Source organism: Stegostoma tigrinum, chromosome 7 (assembly GCF_030684315.1).
Source record: "Stegostoma tigrinum isolate sSteTig4 chromosome 7, sSteTig4.hap1, whole genome shotgun sequence".
Taxonomy (NCBI): Eukaryota; Metazoa; Chordata; class Chondrichthyes; order Orectolobiformes; family Stegostomatidae; genus Stegostoma; species Stegostoma tigrinum.
Window position 1 is genome coordinate 73,144,769 of NC_081360.1, and position 18,726 is coordinate 73,163,494.

General features: G+C 39.4%; 1 protein-coding gene and 1 pseudogene across 1 annotated transcript in view; both read right to left on the reverse strand.

Annotated features, from left to right (window-relative positions):
- mcm6 (minichromosome maintenance complex component 6) overlaps positions 1-18,011 on the reverse strand; it is a 30,649-nt gene extending 12,638 nt beyond the window's left edge. The window contains exons 1-14 of the mRNA XM_048535130.2: positions 17,792-18,011; positions 11,942-12,088; positions 11,484-11,594; positions 10,651-10,900; positions 9,467-9,632; positions 7,893-8,038; positions 6,723-6,873; positions 6,252-6,393; positions 5,501-5,642; positions 3,382-3,489; positions 2,394-2,549; positions 2,169-2,297; positions 1,917-2,078; positions 416-545 (exon numbers count right to left, since the gene is read on the reverse strand). Of these exons, the coding sequence (XP_048391087.1) occupies positions 416-545; positions 1,917-2,078; positions 2,169-2,297; positions 2,394-2,549; positions 3,382-3,489; positions 5,501-5,642; positions 6,252-6,393; positions 6,723-6,873; positions 7,893-8,038; positions 9,467-9,632; positions 10,651-10,900; positions 11,484-11,594; positions 11,942-12,088; positions 17,792-17,889 (2,038 nt within the window). The 5' untranslated portion in view covers positions 17,890-18,011. The remainder of the gene's footprint in view (positions 1-415; positions 546-1,916; positions 2,079-2,168; positions 2,298-2,393; positions 2,550-3,381; positions 3,490-5,500; positions 5,643-6,251; positions 6,394-6,722; positions 6,874-7,892; positions 8,039-9,466; positions 9,633-10,650; positions 10,901-11,483; positions 11,595-11,941; positions 12,089-17,791) is intronic.
- LOC125454410 (large ribosomal subunit protein eL6-like) lies at positions 15,057-15,879 on the reverse strand (annotated as a pseudogene).
- Positions 18,012-18,726: the final 715 nt, after the last annotated feature.

Genomic DNA, 18,726 nt, shown 5'->3' on the forward strand with positions numbered 1-18,726 from the left:
AGTGAAGCTGTGGGTTTTTCCAACAATTGACATTGGTTTCAAGGTCAGCACTAGATTCTTAATTCCAGATTTTTGTTGAATTCAAATTGCACCATCTGCAATAGCAGGATTCAAACCCAGGTGACCAAAACAATACGTGGGTCTCTTGATTATTAACTGAGTGCTAGCACCACTTGTTCATTGTACACACGTGAGAGGATAAACTTTAAAAGGAAAAATATCAATACTGTATTTAACTTAGTTGAAAATTAGGGACATTTGAATAGGCCACTTGCTATGCCAACATAATAAAACGCAGAAGTCCAAAACAGATTCTTAGAGACCAAGGTAGAGGATTGAATATCAACATGTACAGACATCTTAAACATCTGATTACAGATTATTCCTTTCTGGTGAAATTAAAAAGTCAGCTTACCATTGTGGATTTCCTGCTCCATCTCCTCCCTCCCTTCATCATCTTGATCAAAATTTACATCTGGAGTTTCTACTCTAATGATTGATTTGTTCAGTAACCGGAAAGCTTCCTTTACATGCTTAGGTTGTACCTATAAAGCACAAGTGAAAATTCAGGATATGTTCCTTTTTTGGTAGCACTTTGTTGAAAGTATATTTTAAGCAATCTTAAATCTCCTGAAACGTAATCAAAAGTAATAATTTAATAAAAACGTTCCATGCATTTTGATATAACACAGCAAACCATTACCATGAACAATTTTACAGATCATCCAACTATAGCTGCAAATAACTGCCAGAAGAAGCAAGAAGAGATCTTCCCAGATCTCAGGTGGACTATTAAATAGTAAGCACAAGCAGCACAGTTTTCTCAAAATAAAAACCTAGCAGTTGAAAGGAAGTAGGCACATACATGACTTGAACATCAACTGTGTAGTTATCTATTATTATTTTGGCCTTAGGTCTGCTCAGTAAAAGTATCCGCGTAGCGCTAAAACATTTGAATAGGCGGTCGGTGTACTAAAAAACGTAGTCAGGTGATACGACTCATGATAGTTTGCGACAGTCATGCCGGGGCCACAATTATTTGCAATATATTTTCATGACTTAGATGAGGAAAGTGAATTTACAACAGCTAAGACTGCAGATGACAAAAATGGGAAGGCCAAGTGGTGAGGATTACACAATACACATTGATAATAGTCAGGTTAACTGAATGTGCAAAAACTCAGCAGATGGAGTATAAATGTGGGAAAGTGTATTGTTATGTACTTTATAAAAGGAAGAAGAGGAGCTGAGTATTATTTCAATGGAGCAATATTCTGTAGCAGAAAGCTACAGAAGGATTTCGAAGTCCTGATGCACATATTACAAAAAGCTGGTAATATGGGAGTCAAATGGCATGTTAGTCTTTATTTCAAAGAGAATAGGATATAAAAGCTGTGAAAATGTACTAGTCAGACAACAGTTGGAAAGACTGAACAATTCTGGGCTCCTTATCTAAGGAAGGAAATTTAGGCATTTGAGGCAGTTAGGACAAAGTTCACCGGGCTGATCCTGGGCTTGGAGGGACTGTTTTACAAAGAAAATTGCAGTAGATTGGGCCTGTACGCTCACGAACATACAAGAATGAAGTTGGCCGTACTGAAACATAGAGGATTATTAGAGGACTTGACAGGATGGATGCAAAAAGGTTGTTTCTCGGGGGTGGGGCATATTCTCTGAATAAAGAGTCGTACACCTTTAAGACACAGCTAAGGAACTTCTTCTCTCAGACAGTAGTGAATCTATGGAATTCTTTGTTGCAGAGGGCTATAAAGAGAGAGTTCTTAAGTATATTTAAAGCCAAGATAAACAGATTTTTAATCAGTAAGACAATTGAATGTCATAGAAATTAGGGAGGGCAGAATTAGCAACAATGCACAGTCCAAAGAGGAAAAGTCTCTTAACTGATTAAAAGTTACCTCATCACAGCAATGCATTCTGGCCATGGATTCAGAAAGTCGAATCATACTCTCCAGTTGACGTACTGTAATTCGCCATGCTGACTTAGTCACTCCAGAGCCATCCCTCTGACGAAGTCGTCTGTACTGCTCCACTATGAAATCTTCGGATTCTTTTGAAATCTAGAAAATTAAATCCTTGGGAAGTGATCACGAAATACAGTTTATACAATCCGCAGTCCATTAAACTTCACATTGCATCAAGTGACTGACCTTCGGTTTGAACTGCCTTGCAAATAATAGGTACCTCCTGATATCATCTAAAGAGTAGATCCGCTCGATAGATTCTTGAATTCGAGAATGCAGGTCCACAATACGCCTAGCAATGGCATAATCTGTTACCTAGATCATAAAAATTACATTACATTAATTTCCTTAAATTGTTTAAAAATAAAAATACTGGCTATGAAATAAAGCACGAAAATCTGATATTCCCACCTCATTGCACTCATCAACCAGAATGAAGAACAAATCGAATCGAGACATAATTGGTGCTGAGAGATTCACATTCTGTTTGAGAGACTTTGAACGATCATATCGCCCAGCAACTGGGTTTGCTGCAGCCAAGATAGAAGTCCTGGCATTTAAAGTAGCCTAAAAATTGAAAAAAAAATTGTTTTAGATTTTAGCTTTTAATCCATTGAAGGAATATTTTCAAATATTGCAGTGTAACGCTGCAGAATGAAAGTGAAAATTAGAACAGGATAACAGACCTAGTGGGAGGGAAAAATAACTAAAATGAGATTGAATCTTAGTCATCATGTCTGATAAAATTTATCAAAGTGGCGAATACATTTTTAATCTGTTATCAAGGTAATGTGTGAATGTGGGCTACTAGCAGATACGAGCTAGAAGAAGGGAAAACAGTAGATATTGAAAGGAAGATCAGCAGTTATCCTCCATTTAGAACACAAGAAAAAGAATATTAAACAAGGCTGACTAGCAATGCTGCTGCTCAGCGCCAGAAACCTGTGTTCAATTCCACCCTTGGGCAAGTGGCTGTGTGGAGGTTGCACATTCTCCCCGTGTCTTGGTGGGTTTCCTGGGGTGCTCCAGTTTCATTCCAGTCCAAAGATGTGCAGGTTAGATTGCTTGGCAATGCTAAATTGCACATAGTGTCCAGAAATGTGTAAGCTAAGTGGATTAGCCATGAGAAATGCACAGTTACAGGCACAGAGTTGTTGGGGGGGAATGCTTTACGGAGGGTCAGCTTTTTTTTCGATGGGCTGAATGGTCGTCTTCCACACTGTAGGGATTCTATGCTGTCAAAGAATGCTTAAGAAAAAATGATAAAAATCTTTACTTAATCTAAAATTTCACTCTGCCAATTAGCTTTTACTACGCACATAAGCAATCAACTATAAATTCATTCTCTTCAGATTCAGTTCACAGTAACCAAAGATTCAAAATACTTTAAACAAGTTACTTTGACTCCAGCTTTTGTGATGGAAATGGTTTGTTGTTCCATTGCTTCATGTATAGCGACTTGATCTCTTGAATCCATTTTATCAAATTCGTCGATACAGCAAACACCCTATAAGAAAGGAGGAGTACTTAAAGACATCATGTATGTTTCCATGCTGAAAGAGTCCAATAATTTACAACTGTGAAGACAGTGGAATAAGAAGACAATTCCACAAGTCCAAAATTTAGGATACTCAAAGTCAGCTACACTCAACATTTCCTTTTGCAATGTTGTAACTGGCTTTATCAATAAGGCAACTCTTGGATGATCTCTGGTGGCTTATCCAAGTATTGCAGCATAACACTGAAGAATGAATGCCAAAGGACTCCCAATTCAGAGATTATCACATGCACTATGACTAAAATGCTTATTAGCTTAGCAATCAAAAATCTATAGTCATAAACTTTTAGATTCTAACAATTTCAAACTGAATATACTTGGAAACAGGAGTGGGCACGTTAAGCCCTTCAACCTGCACTGCCCATTAAAATGAAACCATAGCTTAAGTGCAACCCAACTCATAATATCCAGCTTTTCATCAATAATGGGAAAACTGAGAGGTCATAATATGGGAGGAGGTAAACAGACACAGAAAAATAAGTTAATTCTAGACAGTCAACAACTTTGTCAAGGGCAGGTTATGTCTGACATATGTGAATGGAGATCTTTAATGACATGACACAGGCACTGGATGAAGGTAGTACTGTGGATGTTGAACATTTGCACTTACAGAAGCCATCTGTTTGAGTGCCACATGGCAGGTTGACAAACTAATTTAAAATATTCGGGATTGATGGGTCCTTGAATGATGTGTTGGCTACAAGATAGGAAAAAGGGGGTTTGTAAATGGACATTTCTCAATTGGAGACAGACTGCAAGTGATGTTCCTCAGGGATTGGTATTAGAAGGCTTGCCTTTTCCGATTTATATAAAAAATGTTGAAGATGGATGATGAGGACAAAATCTCCAAATATGCAGATGATACTAAGCTAGAGAAAATAGTGAATTGTGAGGATGATGTTGAGTAATATCAGAGGGACACTGACAATTTGGCCAAATAGAGAGATGCCTGGTAGATGAAATGAGGTCATGTATATTGGTAGAAGAAACAGAGATGATACAGACTCTTTGGCACAACTTCAAGGGGAGTACAGGAGCAGAGGGGCTTTGGGGTGCACATGCATAATGCTCCACAAGGTGGCCAGGCTAGTTGAAACGCTTAAGGTGGCTTATAGGATTATAAATATTGGCAATAAAGCAAGGAAGTGATGCTACACCTCTACACATCTAGAGAACAGTGTTAAGTTCCAGGCACCATATTTAAAGGAAAAATGTTAAAGCCCTGGCGAGCTAGTACAACAGAGATTTACTAGAATGATACTAGGAATAAGGGATTTTAGACCCAAGGAAAGATTAGGGAAATTCTCTTTGGAGCAGTGAAAACTAAGAGGTGACTTTACTGAGGTGTTCAAAATTATGAACAATTTTAGCTTAGCAAAGAACTATATTCTGTTCCCACTAGTTGGTAGGTCAGTAACTACAGTCACAATTTCAAGATTGTCAGCAAGACATGGAGAAATGTCTACTCAGCTGTTAGGTTTTGGAATGTGCTGCCTGGGATAGTGGGGGGAAGAGCCTTTCAAAAGAGGGCTGGGAATTTAGAGGGCTATGGAAATAGAGCTGAAGAGTGGGACTAGCTAGACAGCTTTTTCAGGAACTGGTGCACACAGTATGGGTTGAGTGGCTTCTCTCTGTACCGTAAAATTCTACGATTCTATCTTTGTCCAATATCCCTCCATAAAAATCTTTCACACCCAATAAGAACCGAATTGGTACAGTACCAATTAATATTTGAGGAATGATTTCCAAATCTTACTCATTCTTCGTGTAGACATGTTCCTAACTTCACTTCTCATAAATCTGTTTTTTTTTGACAATGAGCAGTACTGAATTCCCTAGTCAGCTGAAATAGTTTTTCCTTGGTATACTGAAAGCTCCAATCAAAATCAATTCTTAACTGTCAAAATGTCAGGATAACAAAACCCTATGAGCAAGAACATATTATGCAGAATGCCCCTACATTATCAGCAAGCATCAATGCTCCGGCTTCAATGACAAATTCATGTGATTCTTCATCCTTCACAACAGCAGCTGTGAGACCTGCAGCTGTGCTAGCTTTACCACTTGTATACACTGCTCGGGGACTGAATTCCTCCACATGCCTATTTTAGAGAGAAAAAACAAGCATCTTTAATTTATAAGTATTAAACTAAACAAAACTATAAGGCCTTTGCATACTGCACACACAAACATGTTCTTTTGCTTTACATGGTCATGCTCTGCTTAGCTCAGAGGCTAGACAGTTAATGCGCTTCGAGGACTAGGTTTATTCCACTGGAGAATTAAGTCAATATAACCCATGGTGAATTCTGTTATCCCTACCCACGGCAAAGATTTCAGCTCCAAGATACGCATTTAATTAATAATATTGGATAAAGAATCGAATCAATGCCACACTATCCAACAGTGCAGCACTAAGCATTCATACCCGTGGCATTTTTGATTAAATGTTACTAAAAACCTCATTGATTGCTGCTCTCTCCATTCCCCTTCCCCATTTATAAGGTTATTAAAACAATTATTTAATCATAGCAGCAGGAATATGTAAAGCATGAATTCTTATCACATAATTATATTTCTATAAGTAATAAAACATATAATTATAACAGCACTATTGAAATATTAGTTGGGCCACAAGTGGTTTAAAAATACTGATTTTCAAACAGTACTTGTGATGTCGAAGATTGATATCTTGGCTTGAAAGGACTTACTTAAGGAACTGGCTTTTGGCTGTGCTTGGGTCACCAACAATGCAAACATTAATATCACCACGTAACGAAGTACCCTCCAAGGTAGTTTTTGGAACTCCTCCAAACAGCATCAGTAAGACTCCTCGTTTTACTTCATCATTACCTGGAAAAAAAAGAGAAAACATGAATTTTGAGATTTCTAGCTGCTGCACCACAAGAATAATGAAGCAGTAGCCTTTTCTTTAAAAAAAAACCTCAAATGAATCATTGTAAAATTACACAGTAACGATATTTAAAGATGCTCATTAAATGCCAATAAATATTATTGTGTTTTTATGGCAATAATTAATTTTGGCCATTTTTGAAATCATTAACTTAGTATCATCATTTGGGATGAAAGAAATTTCAAAACCAGCTAATTAGGAAATGTTCATATCAATTGAAAACATTTTAAGAAAAAAGCAAATACATTCGCGAAATGTCACTTCTTACCATGAATAGTTGGGAAAAGACTTGTACAGAGATTGTGATACAGGTTCTTATCCTGACTCATTTCAAACACTTTCTCCCATTCCTGAACAGTCATCTGATTTTTAATACTTTCTGCAGTCTGTTCTTCTTCTCTCATTTCTTTACCACCGAACTATATTTATTAAAAACAGAAAGTAAACAGTTTTAATGAAAGATCGAGCTAGACTACATCTCTAAAGTTGTACAGATAAACTCAGTGCTACTTGACAGCAAATTATAAATAGTTTCAGAATCTAAATACTGAAACAGAATAAAGAAATCAGCAAGAAGAAAAATCAGTTATGTCTGTAGTGATCTTAACTGCCCAATTTGTAACAAAGCATGAGGCCACTCTTGAAACTTACTCGACTTTTCTTTTCTCACTCAGAACACATGTTTTTTATTTTATTCATAAGTAACTTTTGTCTAAAGAACCAACTTTAGCGATAATTCACTGTCAGACGTGGTGTTGTTGCTAGCACTCTTGCCTTTGTAGGAGGTTCTGGGTTAGAATCTACTCCAGGAACACAGGAAGAAAAAACAAAGCTGACACTTGGTCTTGGTTAATGTCCTCGCCAAAACTTTTCCCTCAAAAACAGATGTTCTGGTCATTATCATGTTTACTGTTGTGTGAAAACCGACTGCCGTGTTTTCTGCAGCAAAGGAGCAACCAAAGTACATCACTGACTGTTTGGAAAGATTCAGTGTTTGTTAAAAAGGTATTACATAAAATGCAATCCTTCCTTCTTTAGTGAAAGCAGATTGATTAATGCACTCCAAAATTCATGCCATGGCCCAGACAGATGGTTGCAAAAGCTGCATGTCACAGAACAGAGTAGCAGCAGAGGCATCAGTTAAATGAGCTGTAGTTTAGTCTAAAACGACAAGTTAAAAATCTGAACATTTTTTTATATATGGACAGAGACTACAAGTTCAGGACAATTTTCCAATAGCATGATCTTGAAATGTTGATAACATGCAAAAACACTGATCTAGATTTCCAAAATGTAAGCAATAGAATAATTGGGGCTTAGTACAATTAATTGATATTGCAACCAAAACTACCATATATACAAGGAGAAAAGGTATCTTCAGGGGTTATTAAATTTTCATGGTCTCTAATGCAACATTTAGAGACAACAAAATACACACCCGTGGGTTTGTCTGTGCCACATGGCATGCCAAGAAGGCTAGTTTGTAGGACAGATCACGCACACCTAAAGCACGCAGACCCCTGATTCCTTCTGTTTCATACCCTTCAGCACCAGTGACACGAGATCCAGTTTCAGCACGGATGCCTGAAGAAATACAAAACTTCTAATCAGTGAAGGTTCTCCAATTACAAGACATCACATAACAAAAATTGTTTATTACCACGGCTAGAAATGTTACGTTACCAGTCTTATGGGTAACACTGACTGGGAAGTAATCAGCACACTACTATCCAATATGGCGAGGGAGAGCGACAAAAAGAGCATGCAGAGAGGGAGAGACCAATCGAGACTGGAGAGATGATATGCAACATAATCAAAAAAACCTGCGTTCAGAGAAGGAACTCAATACCTGGTTATCAATTGCTGTCTATACATTACTCATAGAATACAAGCAATACTTTTATGGTAAGAGTTTCAATTCTTTGTACAGAATTCTAGAATCTATCAATAATGGACAAGTGAAAATATCAGCAATACAATAGTATGCTTCTAAAAATAACAAAACATTTAAGTCCAAAATACTGAATTCCATTGAGATTAGACAGCAAGTTAGGTGATGTCAGTGTAGTTGTTTATCTAAAAAAATGTACAAAGAACAAAGAAGATTACAGCTCAGGAACAGCCCCTCGGCCCTCCAAGCCTGCAACAACATGCTACCCATCATAACTAAAACCCCTACCCTTTCGGGGACCATATCCCTCTAGTCCCAACCTATTCATACATTTGTCAAGACGCCCTCTAAAAGTTACTTTAGTATCAGCTTCCAATACCTCCTACGACAGTGGGTTCTAGGCACCCACCACCCTGTGTAAAAAACTTGCCTCGTACATCACCTTTAAACCTTGCCCCTTGAATCTATGCCCCCTAGTAAGTGAATCTTCTATTCTGGGAAGAAGCTTCTGACTGTCCACTCTACTACGTCCTTCATAGTCTTGTAGGCCTCTATCACATCACCCCTTGACCTCCATCGTTACAGTGAGAATGGCCCAAGTTTCTCCAACCGCTCCTCATAGCAACTGCCCTCCATACCAAGCAACCTCCTGGTAAATCTTTTCTGTACCATCTCCAAACCCACATCATTCTGATAATGTGGCAACAAGAATCGAACACAATATTCCAAATGCGGCCTAAGGTTCTATAAAGCTGTAATATTACCTGCCAATTTTTAAACTCAATGCCCCGGCCGATGAAGGCAAGCATGCTGTATGCCTGCATTGCCACTTTTAGTGACATATGTACCTGTACATAGATCCCACTGCCTATCAGTACTTTTAAGGGTTCTGCCATTTACTGTAATATCCAAATGGATGAAAAAACATCTTTTAAAAAAGTGATGGGCTATTCTGCTGGTTGATACAAACTTGTTCACAGAATTCTCTTTATCAGTATGATATTTATAACTTAAGAAGTATTTCCAATCAAAATACACCAATCTTCATTTGTTTATAAACCATAGCTGCGTACATTAAAAACAGCATACACTTAGTTTCAAATGACTAATTCATTGCATACCTGGTGTAGTCAGTTGAGATACATCAGGAACCACAATAAGCATTCCCGTGAAGTCACATTTATCACCAGCTTGTGCTGATTCTACAGCTTCTGCACGCAAAATAACTTCCACACTGCGGGGAATGCTACCTCTTGGTAACTCAGCTTGAGTTTCCTGGATACGAACCTGAAAAGGCAGGGCTGTGCTACTTAATCAAATGACACAGGACAGAGGAGACAAACATTTACGTTTAGCTCCTTTCAACTCATAATTCAGGAACAATTCCCATGAAATTTCTATTTAAAACAGTATTAAATCTTTCACGTAAATACCTAGGGAATACTCAAAAAAGCACCAGACAGTAAACACTTTATTTTGTCATTCAAGATTATATTATCAATTATATTTAATCAGTGTATATTTGGTATTCTGTACACTTATTTTACAACAGTTGTTTTCCCAAAAATTAAAACAACAGCTAACTTGTCAGCTATGAGGTCAGCAGCTTGCACTACAAGCAATGAATGCAAGTGAAGACTCAATTTCTAAGTACACAGTGAAAAAAAAATTATTTGTACAATCATGTGCCCCAGAATAAACATAGCAGAAATCTGCACCATGTGGACCAGTGGAACAACAACATTTCAATACAACTAATTTCAAGAATATTCCCTGTAATCACAGGTTTTTGAAAAAAATTGTTACAATTATTTCTGTATCAGCATTAACGGAATATTATTTCAGATGTGCAATTGCCAGGTCAACATGAAAGAGAACTTGCTCCCCTACCTTTGGCTTAATGGTGATTAAACCATGCGAAATGAAAATAATCAGTTATTTTATGCCTCTCACCCTATGGGAGATGGGTGGTGAAAGAAAAAAGCCAGTGGGGAGAAAGATTATGTCAGAGATAATGGGAACTGCAGATGCTGGAGAATCCGAGGTAACAAAGTGTGGAGCTGGATGAACACAGCAGGCCAAGCAGCATCTTAGCAGCACAAAAGATTATGTCCTGCCACCCTTGGCACTTTGGCTACCATTTTGAGATTTACACGATCCTCATTGTGCAAATCAGTTTAATAATGGCAGATTTAAAACAAATGAATTTAATTGTAAGTATACTTATATAAGTTCTGCTTTAGATACTACATACAGAAATTTGATACAATATTAAACACTAAATAAAATCCAGTTGTATTCTCACCTTCTGAAAGTCAACAAATCGTGATTTATTAGTGTCCAGCATAAATCGTCTCCTGTTGGCACACACTGGATTTCTGCAGATATTTGGCTGGGTGTATTTGAACTGTTGCTCTACATCCTTAATCACTGTCTGACAGTCAAGACACATAAATGTTCCACTGACCAATTCTGGGTGAACAGGATGGGTCCGGACAACTTGCCCGCTGATGCGTAGCAGGGTTCCAATTCGTGCTGCTGTCAGTTCTCGGATTCTGGATTAGAACAAGGAGGCAGCTGGCTTAGTTTTTGATCATTTTTGTGGCTGTTTCAGAATGACTAAACCTAAACAGATTTAAACTTTCAATTACATATTATTTTCTTGCTATAAACTTATTTGATAATTTTGCAAACTTAACTAAACCTGCTACATAAGACAGTAAAAAGAACAGAAGGAATATTTAAATTTTGCAAGACTCGGAAATTTGCTTAGTACTTAGTGAATTTCCATTTAGAAGATGAGTGTAGATTCATAAACTAGAAATCATTATGATTTGATACATGGCAGTTTGAAAATCAGTGTAGTTTAAAATTCAAATTTGTCAGTGAACGGTCAAAATCAATTAACTCCTCTTCTGTAATTCACTGTAAACTGAACAGATTAGAAAACTCAGAACTAAATGGAGCTGAACTTAAGTTATAGATTTAAAAAGTTTGCTGTGCTAAATTAAGGCGATATAACTCTTTTGACCGACAACAGCCACCTTAAAAGAATCTTGAACTCATTCTTCACTCAATTTGAATTTCATTTAGTGGATGATCTGAAAAAGAAAATAAAAACATCAATTTCTTGCTTACTTGTGCCTGGCTGGTAAGTCCTGAATTGCAACATAAAACTCCTTGTTTGGTGGAATATTCCCATGGTCTCTAGCAAAATTCCGAACAGCACGGCAGAGATGTGGGTACACCCTGAAAAAGATTGAATATGAAATTGTAGAAGATCAGATCATTAATTGCTATTCTTAGTATTTGACATATGTTTGCTTCAACAGTTTGAGAATTTTGAGAAAGTTTTAAAATGCATCTTCTGCATGACTAATTAAAAAGGAACATTTCTTCCTTGGAGTACATTCAGTTAGACCAATTGATGCTTTCCTCAGTAAGTATTGCAACTTGTTTCCTTTTGAAGTTTTAATCTTGTCAATGCTGTTTTAATCCAAAATTCCCACTATTTATCAATAAACACACAATGCAGTATCCTGTAGCTATAAGTATTTATTTTAAGCTTCATTGTAGATAAGCAGCATTTATTTCACCTGTAAAATTCCTCTTGAATAGTGGTTGCCAGTTGCTGGTTATACTGCTCGAGGTCCACAAAGCTTACAGCAAGAGTGTTCCTTTCAGGGCGGATTAGCTCTTCAGCATCATGCAAATATTTAACTTCACCATCACTGTTCTGGAATCTGTTAAAGAAAAGGGTTTGTTACAAAATCCAAAAGAGATGATTTAGCATTCTGATCTACTATAGACAGGAATGACATTTCAATTATAGCAGTGTCTGAAGTTTTAAATGCCGCTTGCATTAGCATTAAAGGCATGACTAAATCAAATCTAAATCACAATAGGTTTTGAATATATTTGAGAGATAATCTGATAACGTAACTTTTTAATGGACCAACTGCTCTGAGCCAATCTAACATGATCAAGAGACAAATGGGATAAAACCTCCAACAAACAATCTAGTGAAGCCTGGTGCACAAGTAGCTAAGAACACTCGAAACAGGAATAGACAATTCAGCCCTTTGAGCTCACTCTGCCATTTAATATGATCAGGGCTGATCTCAACTCCACTTTCCTGTCGCTTCCCGTAGCCCTTTATCCTGCTTTTCACCAGAAACATACCTATTCTTTCTTGATTCCCTTAATTGATTCTGCCTCCACTGCACTCTGGCAGTGAGTTGCACAGATTCAGAACCCTCCAAGAGAAGTAGTTTCTCCTTATCTCAGTTTTCAACCTACCTCCTCCTCATATTCTGTATCTATGCTGACTTGTTTGAGACTGTCCTAACAAGGGAAAAAAACCTGTCCTTTAGCGTTTTATACACCTCAGATCCCACTTCACTCTTCTGAACACCATTGAGTACAAACCCAAGCTATTCAACTGCTCCTTGGATGGTAGCCTTATAATGCCTGGAATCAACTATGTGAACACCCTCCAGTACCACCACATCCTCCCTCAGGTAAGGAGACCAAAACTGGACACAATATTCCAGATACTAGTTCCCAACAACACCTTATTATAATTGCAACACCACTTTAACTTTATTACTCTGTCCTTTTGCAATAAATGTCAGGATTCCATTTGTCATTCTTATATGCTGCATCTGCATAACCATTTCTGTGATTCATGCATGAAGACAGCCAGATCCCTCTGCAATGATGTGCTTTGAATCTGCACTACATTTATTTTAGAGGAGATTAAGAATTTACTATTAATATTGTTGCTTGGAATAATCTGAATAGGGTACACAACTCATTAGATTATAAGACACAGGAGAAGTAGTAGACCATTTAGTCTGTTGGTTCTGTTCCACCCTTGAGACATAGCAAACCCATCTCCCACAAAGCGAAACAACTTCTTAACATCTACCCTGTCAAGTCCCTAGGAATTTTATGCTTTTCAGATGCCTTTCATTTTTCTAAACTCCACGAGCACAAGCACAAATTACTCAACTGTTCTTTGTAAGAAAATCCTTCCATATCTAGGATCAACTTCATGAGTCATCTCTGGACTGCCTCCAATGCAATTACATGTTTCCTTAGTTAAGGGGACCAAAATTGTTCAAGGTATTTTGAATGCAGTCAATCTAGGACCTTGCATAGTTTTAGCAGACTTCCAAATTTCGTAAAAGGAATATATTATGGATTCGAGGAATCTGAAACAAAAGGAAGTGCTGAAGAAGTTCAAGACTGGTAGCATCTGTGAACAGAGAAACAATTAACATTTTAAGCATGGTATGACTTCAGAACTGCTCAGTACAGTATCAAGCACAAAATTCTAAACAGTTGTATCAGACTTGAAATGTCAACTGTTTCTCTCTCTACAGATGCTGCCAGGCATGCTGAGTTTCTCCAACATTTTCTGGGTTTGTATTCCAAAGAAAAATATAAATTTTTTTCAATAATTTTTATATTTGAAATGAAGCCCAACATACTATTTACCTGCCTTATTACTCTAACCAATGTTAGATTTAGTTTACTCACTTAACCTATTTCAATGCAGACTGTTAGCCACCTTCACCGATTTAGTGACAACTGCAAAAGCAGCTACAATACATTCATTCCCCTCATCCAGTCATCGACATTGTTAATAATTAAGACTGAACCCTTTGGCATTCCACGAGTTACAGGTGGCCATAATGAATATGCCTCTTTATCCTAACCCTGTCTCCTGTTGCGTGCACAAACCTCCCCTTCATGAACTCATCCTGACTTTGCTTGATTATTTCATGCATTTCTAACCGTTCTGCTCTTATTTCCTTTTTAACAGATTCTACATTTTCTAACTCAGAGATAAACAGCCACCAATGGAAGCAAAACACTGACCATTATCAGTGAGAACATGTCCCATTACACTCCAACAGACACCAAAGAACAATGCCTTTCATCACACCACGGCATTCCAAAGCCTTTCACAGCCAATACATGTGAAGCTAACTGGCCTAGTTCCTTTTTTTGTTGTCTTCTTTTAGTGAATAAAGTTATTACATCTGACTCGGAAAGGGTAAGGACTGCAGATGCTGGAAGTGATTCAACAGATGTGAAGTGAGAAAAGCACAGCAGGCCAGACAGCATCCAAAAGGCAGGAAAGTCAATGTTTCAGGTCAAAACCCTTTGTCAAGACTGGGAAGGGGGAATGGAGCCTAGGAGCATATTTTGGGGGGAGGGAAAGAGCTGGATGTGAGATAAGTCTTGGGGTGGATGGATTTTGAAAATGGTGAAGTCAATACTGAGCCTCTTCAGTTGTAAGGCCTCAAGACAAAATATCAGGTGTTGTTTCTCCTGTTTATGTTTGGCCTCATTCTGACAATGCAGATGGCCAAGGACAGTCATGTTGCCAGGGGAGTGGAAGTGGGAATTAAAATAGCTGGCAACTAGAAGGCCAAGTTGGACTTGTTGCTAGTTCTTTCATTAGATATCCCTCAATTGGTTTTTAATCTAATTAATCTCCCTAGCCTGTACTTTTCCTCTAATGATTATTATATGTACTCATTCTTCTCTTTTTGCCACTGATTAATGGAATTCCAAAATTAACTAATATCTTCTACCTTGAAGACTGATGTAAAGTCATTCTTCAATTCTGCCATTTCCTCATTCTCTCTTTTTAAAATGTTGAAATCCCTGTCTCAAAAGTGTCCCTTTATTACAAATTCAAAAGATCAATTTGAGTGGGTAAACTCGCTCAGAGGGAATACAGAGTGGAGGTAACCACACAGCTGTGCAATTTTTTTTAAAGTAACGATGGCAGCAGTTGGTTATTAACTGTCTTCAGATTGATCTTCTGCTGTTCAGCAGTTGATCTTTCTCCTTCTCAGCAGGAAAGATCTCAGCCTCTTAGTGCTTTGGCCTACGCAACAGCTTCTCCTTGAAGTGGGAGTCAGTCAGGTGGTAGGCAAGTTTTACATCTGACAGGTCAATCTTTGTCAATGTTGCAATGATAAACTTCTCGTTGGCTCTCTGCAATTCAGTTGAGAGCCAAAGGATCAGTCACCAGCAGCAGGCCACTGGTTGCTAGCTATTTTAATTCCCACTCCCACGGTGACATGACTGCCTTTGGCTGTCTCCAGTGTCAGAATGAGGCCAAACATAAACCGGAAGAGCAACAATTGATATTTTGCCTTACCTAGTCTGGCTACATTTAACTGCAGACCCACAGCATTGTGGTTGACTCTTCACTGCCCTCTGGGCAATTAAGGATGGGCAACAAACGCTGCCTAGCCAACAACGCCCTCGTCCCGTGAATGAATAAAGAAGAAAAAAAACTCACACTTACACCTATGGCAACTGGCAAGCATGATAAGTACAGTTCCTAGTGTGACGGATGCACAAAGGCAACTTTTGTGCTGGCTGAAAGGTTTGGTAACAAGACTAATCCTTTTGCGAGGGACATCTTCAGTGGGGTAATATCGTAGCATTTTGCAGATTTTGATGAAATGTGTACCACAATTTTGTCTCCTCCAACTTGCTTGATGATGGAAGAGGGACTTTTTTTCCTTCAACAACCTCTCAATCTTCATCATAGGAGTTTTGATCTTTAAAAGGCCAATGTTCACTTTGGCTTCTCTCTTCCTTGTTATATAAACACCTTACAAAAAAAGTGTGTTTAAATCCTGATAGCAACCTGAATTTACTTATTCTGGCCACTGAACAATGCTAAAATGTAGCATAGGAATAATCTTAAAACCTATGGAACAAGATCCCAAATAAAATCCATTTAGGTGTTAAGAACAATGGATAATTGAGCTGAATTTTCAAATATGAGCCAAAGGGAACAAGTAGTAATTTGCAGTTTGATTTGGGAGACCAGAGCTTTGGTGCTAAAGAGTCTGGAGATATGTTTGTCCACATGAATTCTAATGTCGTTTTGTAATCTCAACTTGGAAGACCAAGGAGACTAACAGATCAATGCTTAATAAAATTATACTGTCATCTAGTAACAGGGATCTCATGATCAGAACAAACCAGAAATTGTTATGAATGTGCCAAAAATGGGTCCCAAATAGCTAACTTCTGGACTACAGCAACAAAATTTAAATGGCGTGATTATTCATTACTCCAAAATGGTCCCTATGCATTTGCTGTCTGTAACCATGAGTCCATAGCAAGGATCTGCATGTCCAGAGACATAATACTGTGTATAAAAGCAAAATACTGCACATACCGGAAATCAGGGGGGGAAAAAAAGCGATGCTGGAGCAACTAAGCAGGACTAACTGCATGTGTCAAGGGAGAAACAGATGTTCTGGGTCCAGTATGACCCCTCTTCATAAAGACTTTTTTGCACTTTTATGTATCTTTCACTTCTGAAGTCATTCTGGATTTGATGTGTCAACACTTAGTCTCTCCACAGATGCTGCCATACTTGTTCAGTTTCTCCAGTAACTTCTGCTTTTATTTCGGATTGCCGGCATCCATAGCTCTTTGCTTTATTCCCAAATTCTCTATGTTTGTTTCATCACCTGGTGATGTGCATCTGATACAAGTGGGAGCGTACTCTATTTTCTACTGGTTGATGATAAGGAGAAAGCAGAGGGTAGGGATAACTAACGTGGAGCTATGCTTTTCCAGGGTGCCTATGAAGCATTGGACTTTCTTAGGAAGAATCCTTTGCAGAGGACCAAGCCCAGTGTCCGGAAGTAGCTGCTACATGTCTGGAATGTGGTCAAGGTGGTGAGGTATACAGCTGCTACAGCACCCTCAGGTATAGCCTCCTGGCTCTCTGGGCAGTCTGAATGGCAGCAGACAGACAGACGGCAACAGGGAACCCTACATCACAGAGAACTTTTGGCTAGTACTATCGTTGGCATTATCTAATCAATCCGTTCAGAAATGATAGAGACTGACAGCGGCTGTCCACCGCTGGATTGCAAACGCATGCGTACTTCATGCGCCCTCTACAGGTGTCGCTGGCAGCGCAGTTTAAAGGATCCAGGAGATGGCTAAAACTTCAGTAAAAACCAACGAGGCGGGAGAAGTTGTTTCAGGTGTTTTGGGTGGGTGGGGAAGGAAAGAGCTGGCAGTACAAAGAACGCGCAATCGGCTGTATAATTCCGTGCTGTTGACGGGGATGCTGGTGCAGCAGGACAGCCGATGCGCTGACTGAGCCGCTGCGGCTCGGCGCCCTGGGCTGTACCAACAGCAGCAGCTGCCGCCTACCACGGACCGAGCTGAGGAAAATCACGTCGCGGAGTGAGTGTGGCTCAACAGTTCAGAGCGCAAACACACCCTAGGCCTAACGCGACATGCACGGACTGAAGACACTGCAGCCAGTGACACAACGATGGTCCGGGATTGATCTCCTCAATCTCCCCTACTGGTACGAGGGCCCCGGAATCGGTCCTTAGCTCCTCCCCACCCTCAGAAGTTTCACCGCTAACTCCACTTACTCCTCTAGGAATTCCTGGAATAGTTTCTGACATTTCTCCGCCAGCTCATCCTTCACCGGCTGCCCGGCGGCTCCTACCGCGGTCTCCGCCAGATCCATCTCGGAGGAAAACAATGTCGGTCAGATTAACAAAGAATCGTACACGACAGCAACCGATCGATTCCTCAGGCGCGCGATCTTCGTTTTCGCGCCACTTCAAGTCACGTGCCCAGCTTGCCCGCCAGAGAACGGCCAGTCAGCCAGCCCTTCCTCTGATCACGTGGCCTTCGGGCACGGGCCTCGCCAGCTGCTCCCCCCAAGGAGGCGGGGCTTTAGACCTTTGGCCCGCCCAAGGCTCAGTGTCTGGATCAATGGAGACGGCTGCTGTATCCGGCCTTCCCACGGTATCTGCAAACTTTCAGTGCCTCTGGTTGGGTGTCCCTGAGTGCAGAAAGAAACTCCTATTGTATCATATCAAAATCAAGATTTTATTTCTAAGTGTTTAATGGAGTGATGTGGAGATGCCGGTGTTGGACTGGGGTGGACAAGAAATCAGGTAACACCTGAAGTAGGATTGAGGCTGTGAAAGCTTGTATTTTCAGATAAGCCTGTTGGACTATAACCTGGTATAACACAGTATGGAACTGGAGGAGCACAGCAGGCCAGGCAGCATTAGAGGAGCCGGAAAGTTTCGGGTCGGGACCCTTCTTCAGAAAAACTTCCCTGCTCCTCTGATGCTGCTGGTCTGCTTGTGCTCCTCCAGCTCCACACCGTGTTATCTCTGACAACAGCATCGGCAGTTCTTACTATCTCGGACTATAACCTGATGTCGTGTGCTTTCTGACCTTATGTAGGGAGAACGTACGCTTGGAGATGAAGCCACTTTAATTGAGGTGTTGGCTGCATTTAAAGAGCTGCTACTGTTTTGCCAAGTACCTGTGCCTCCTTTCCAAATTT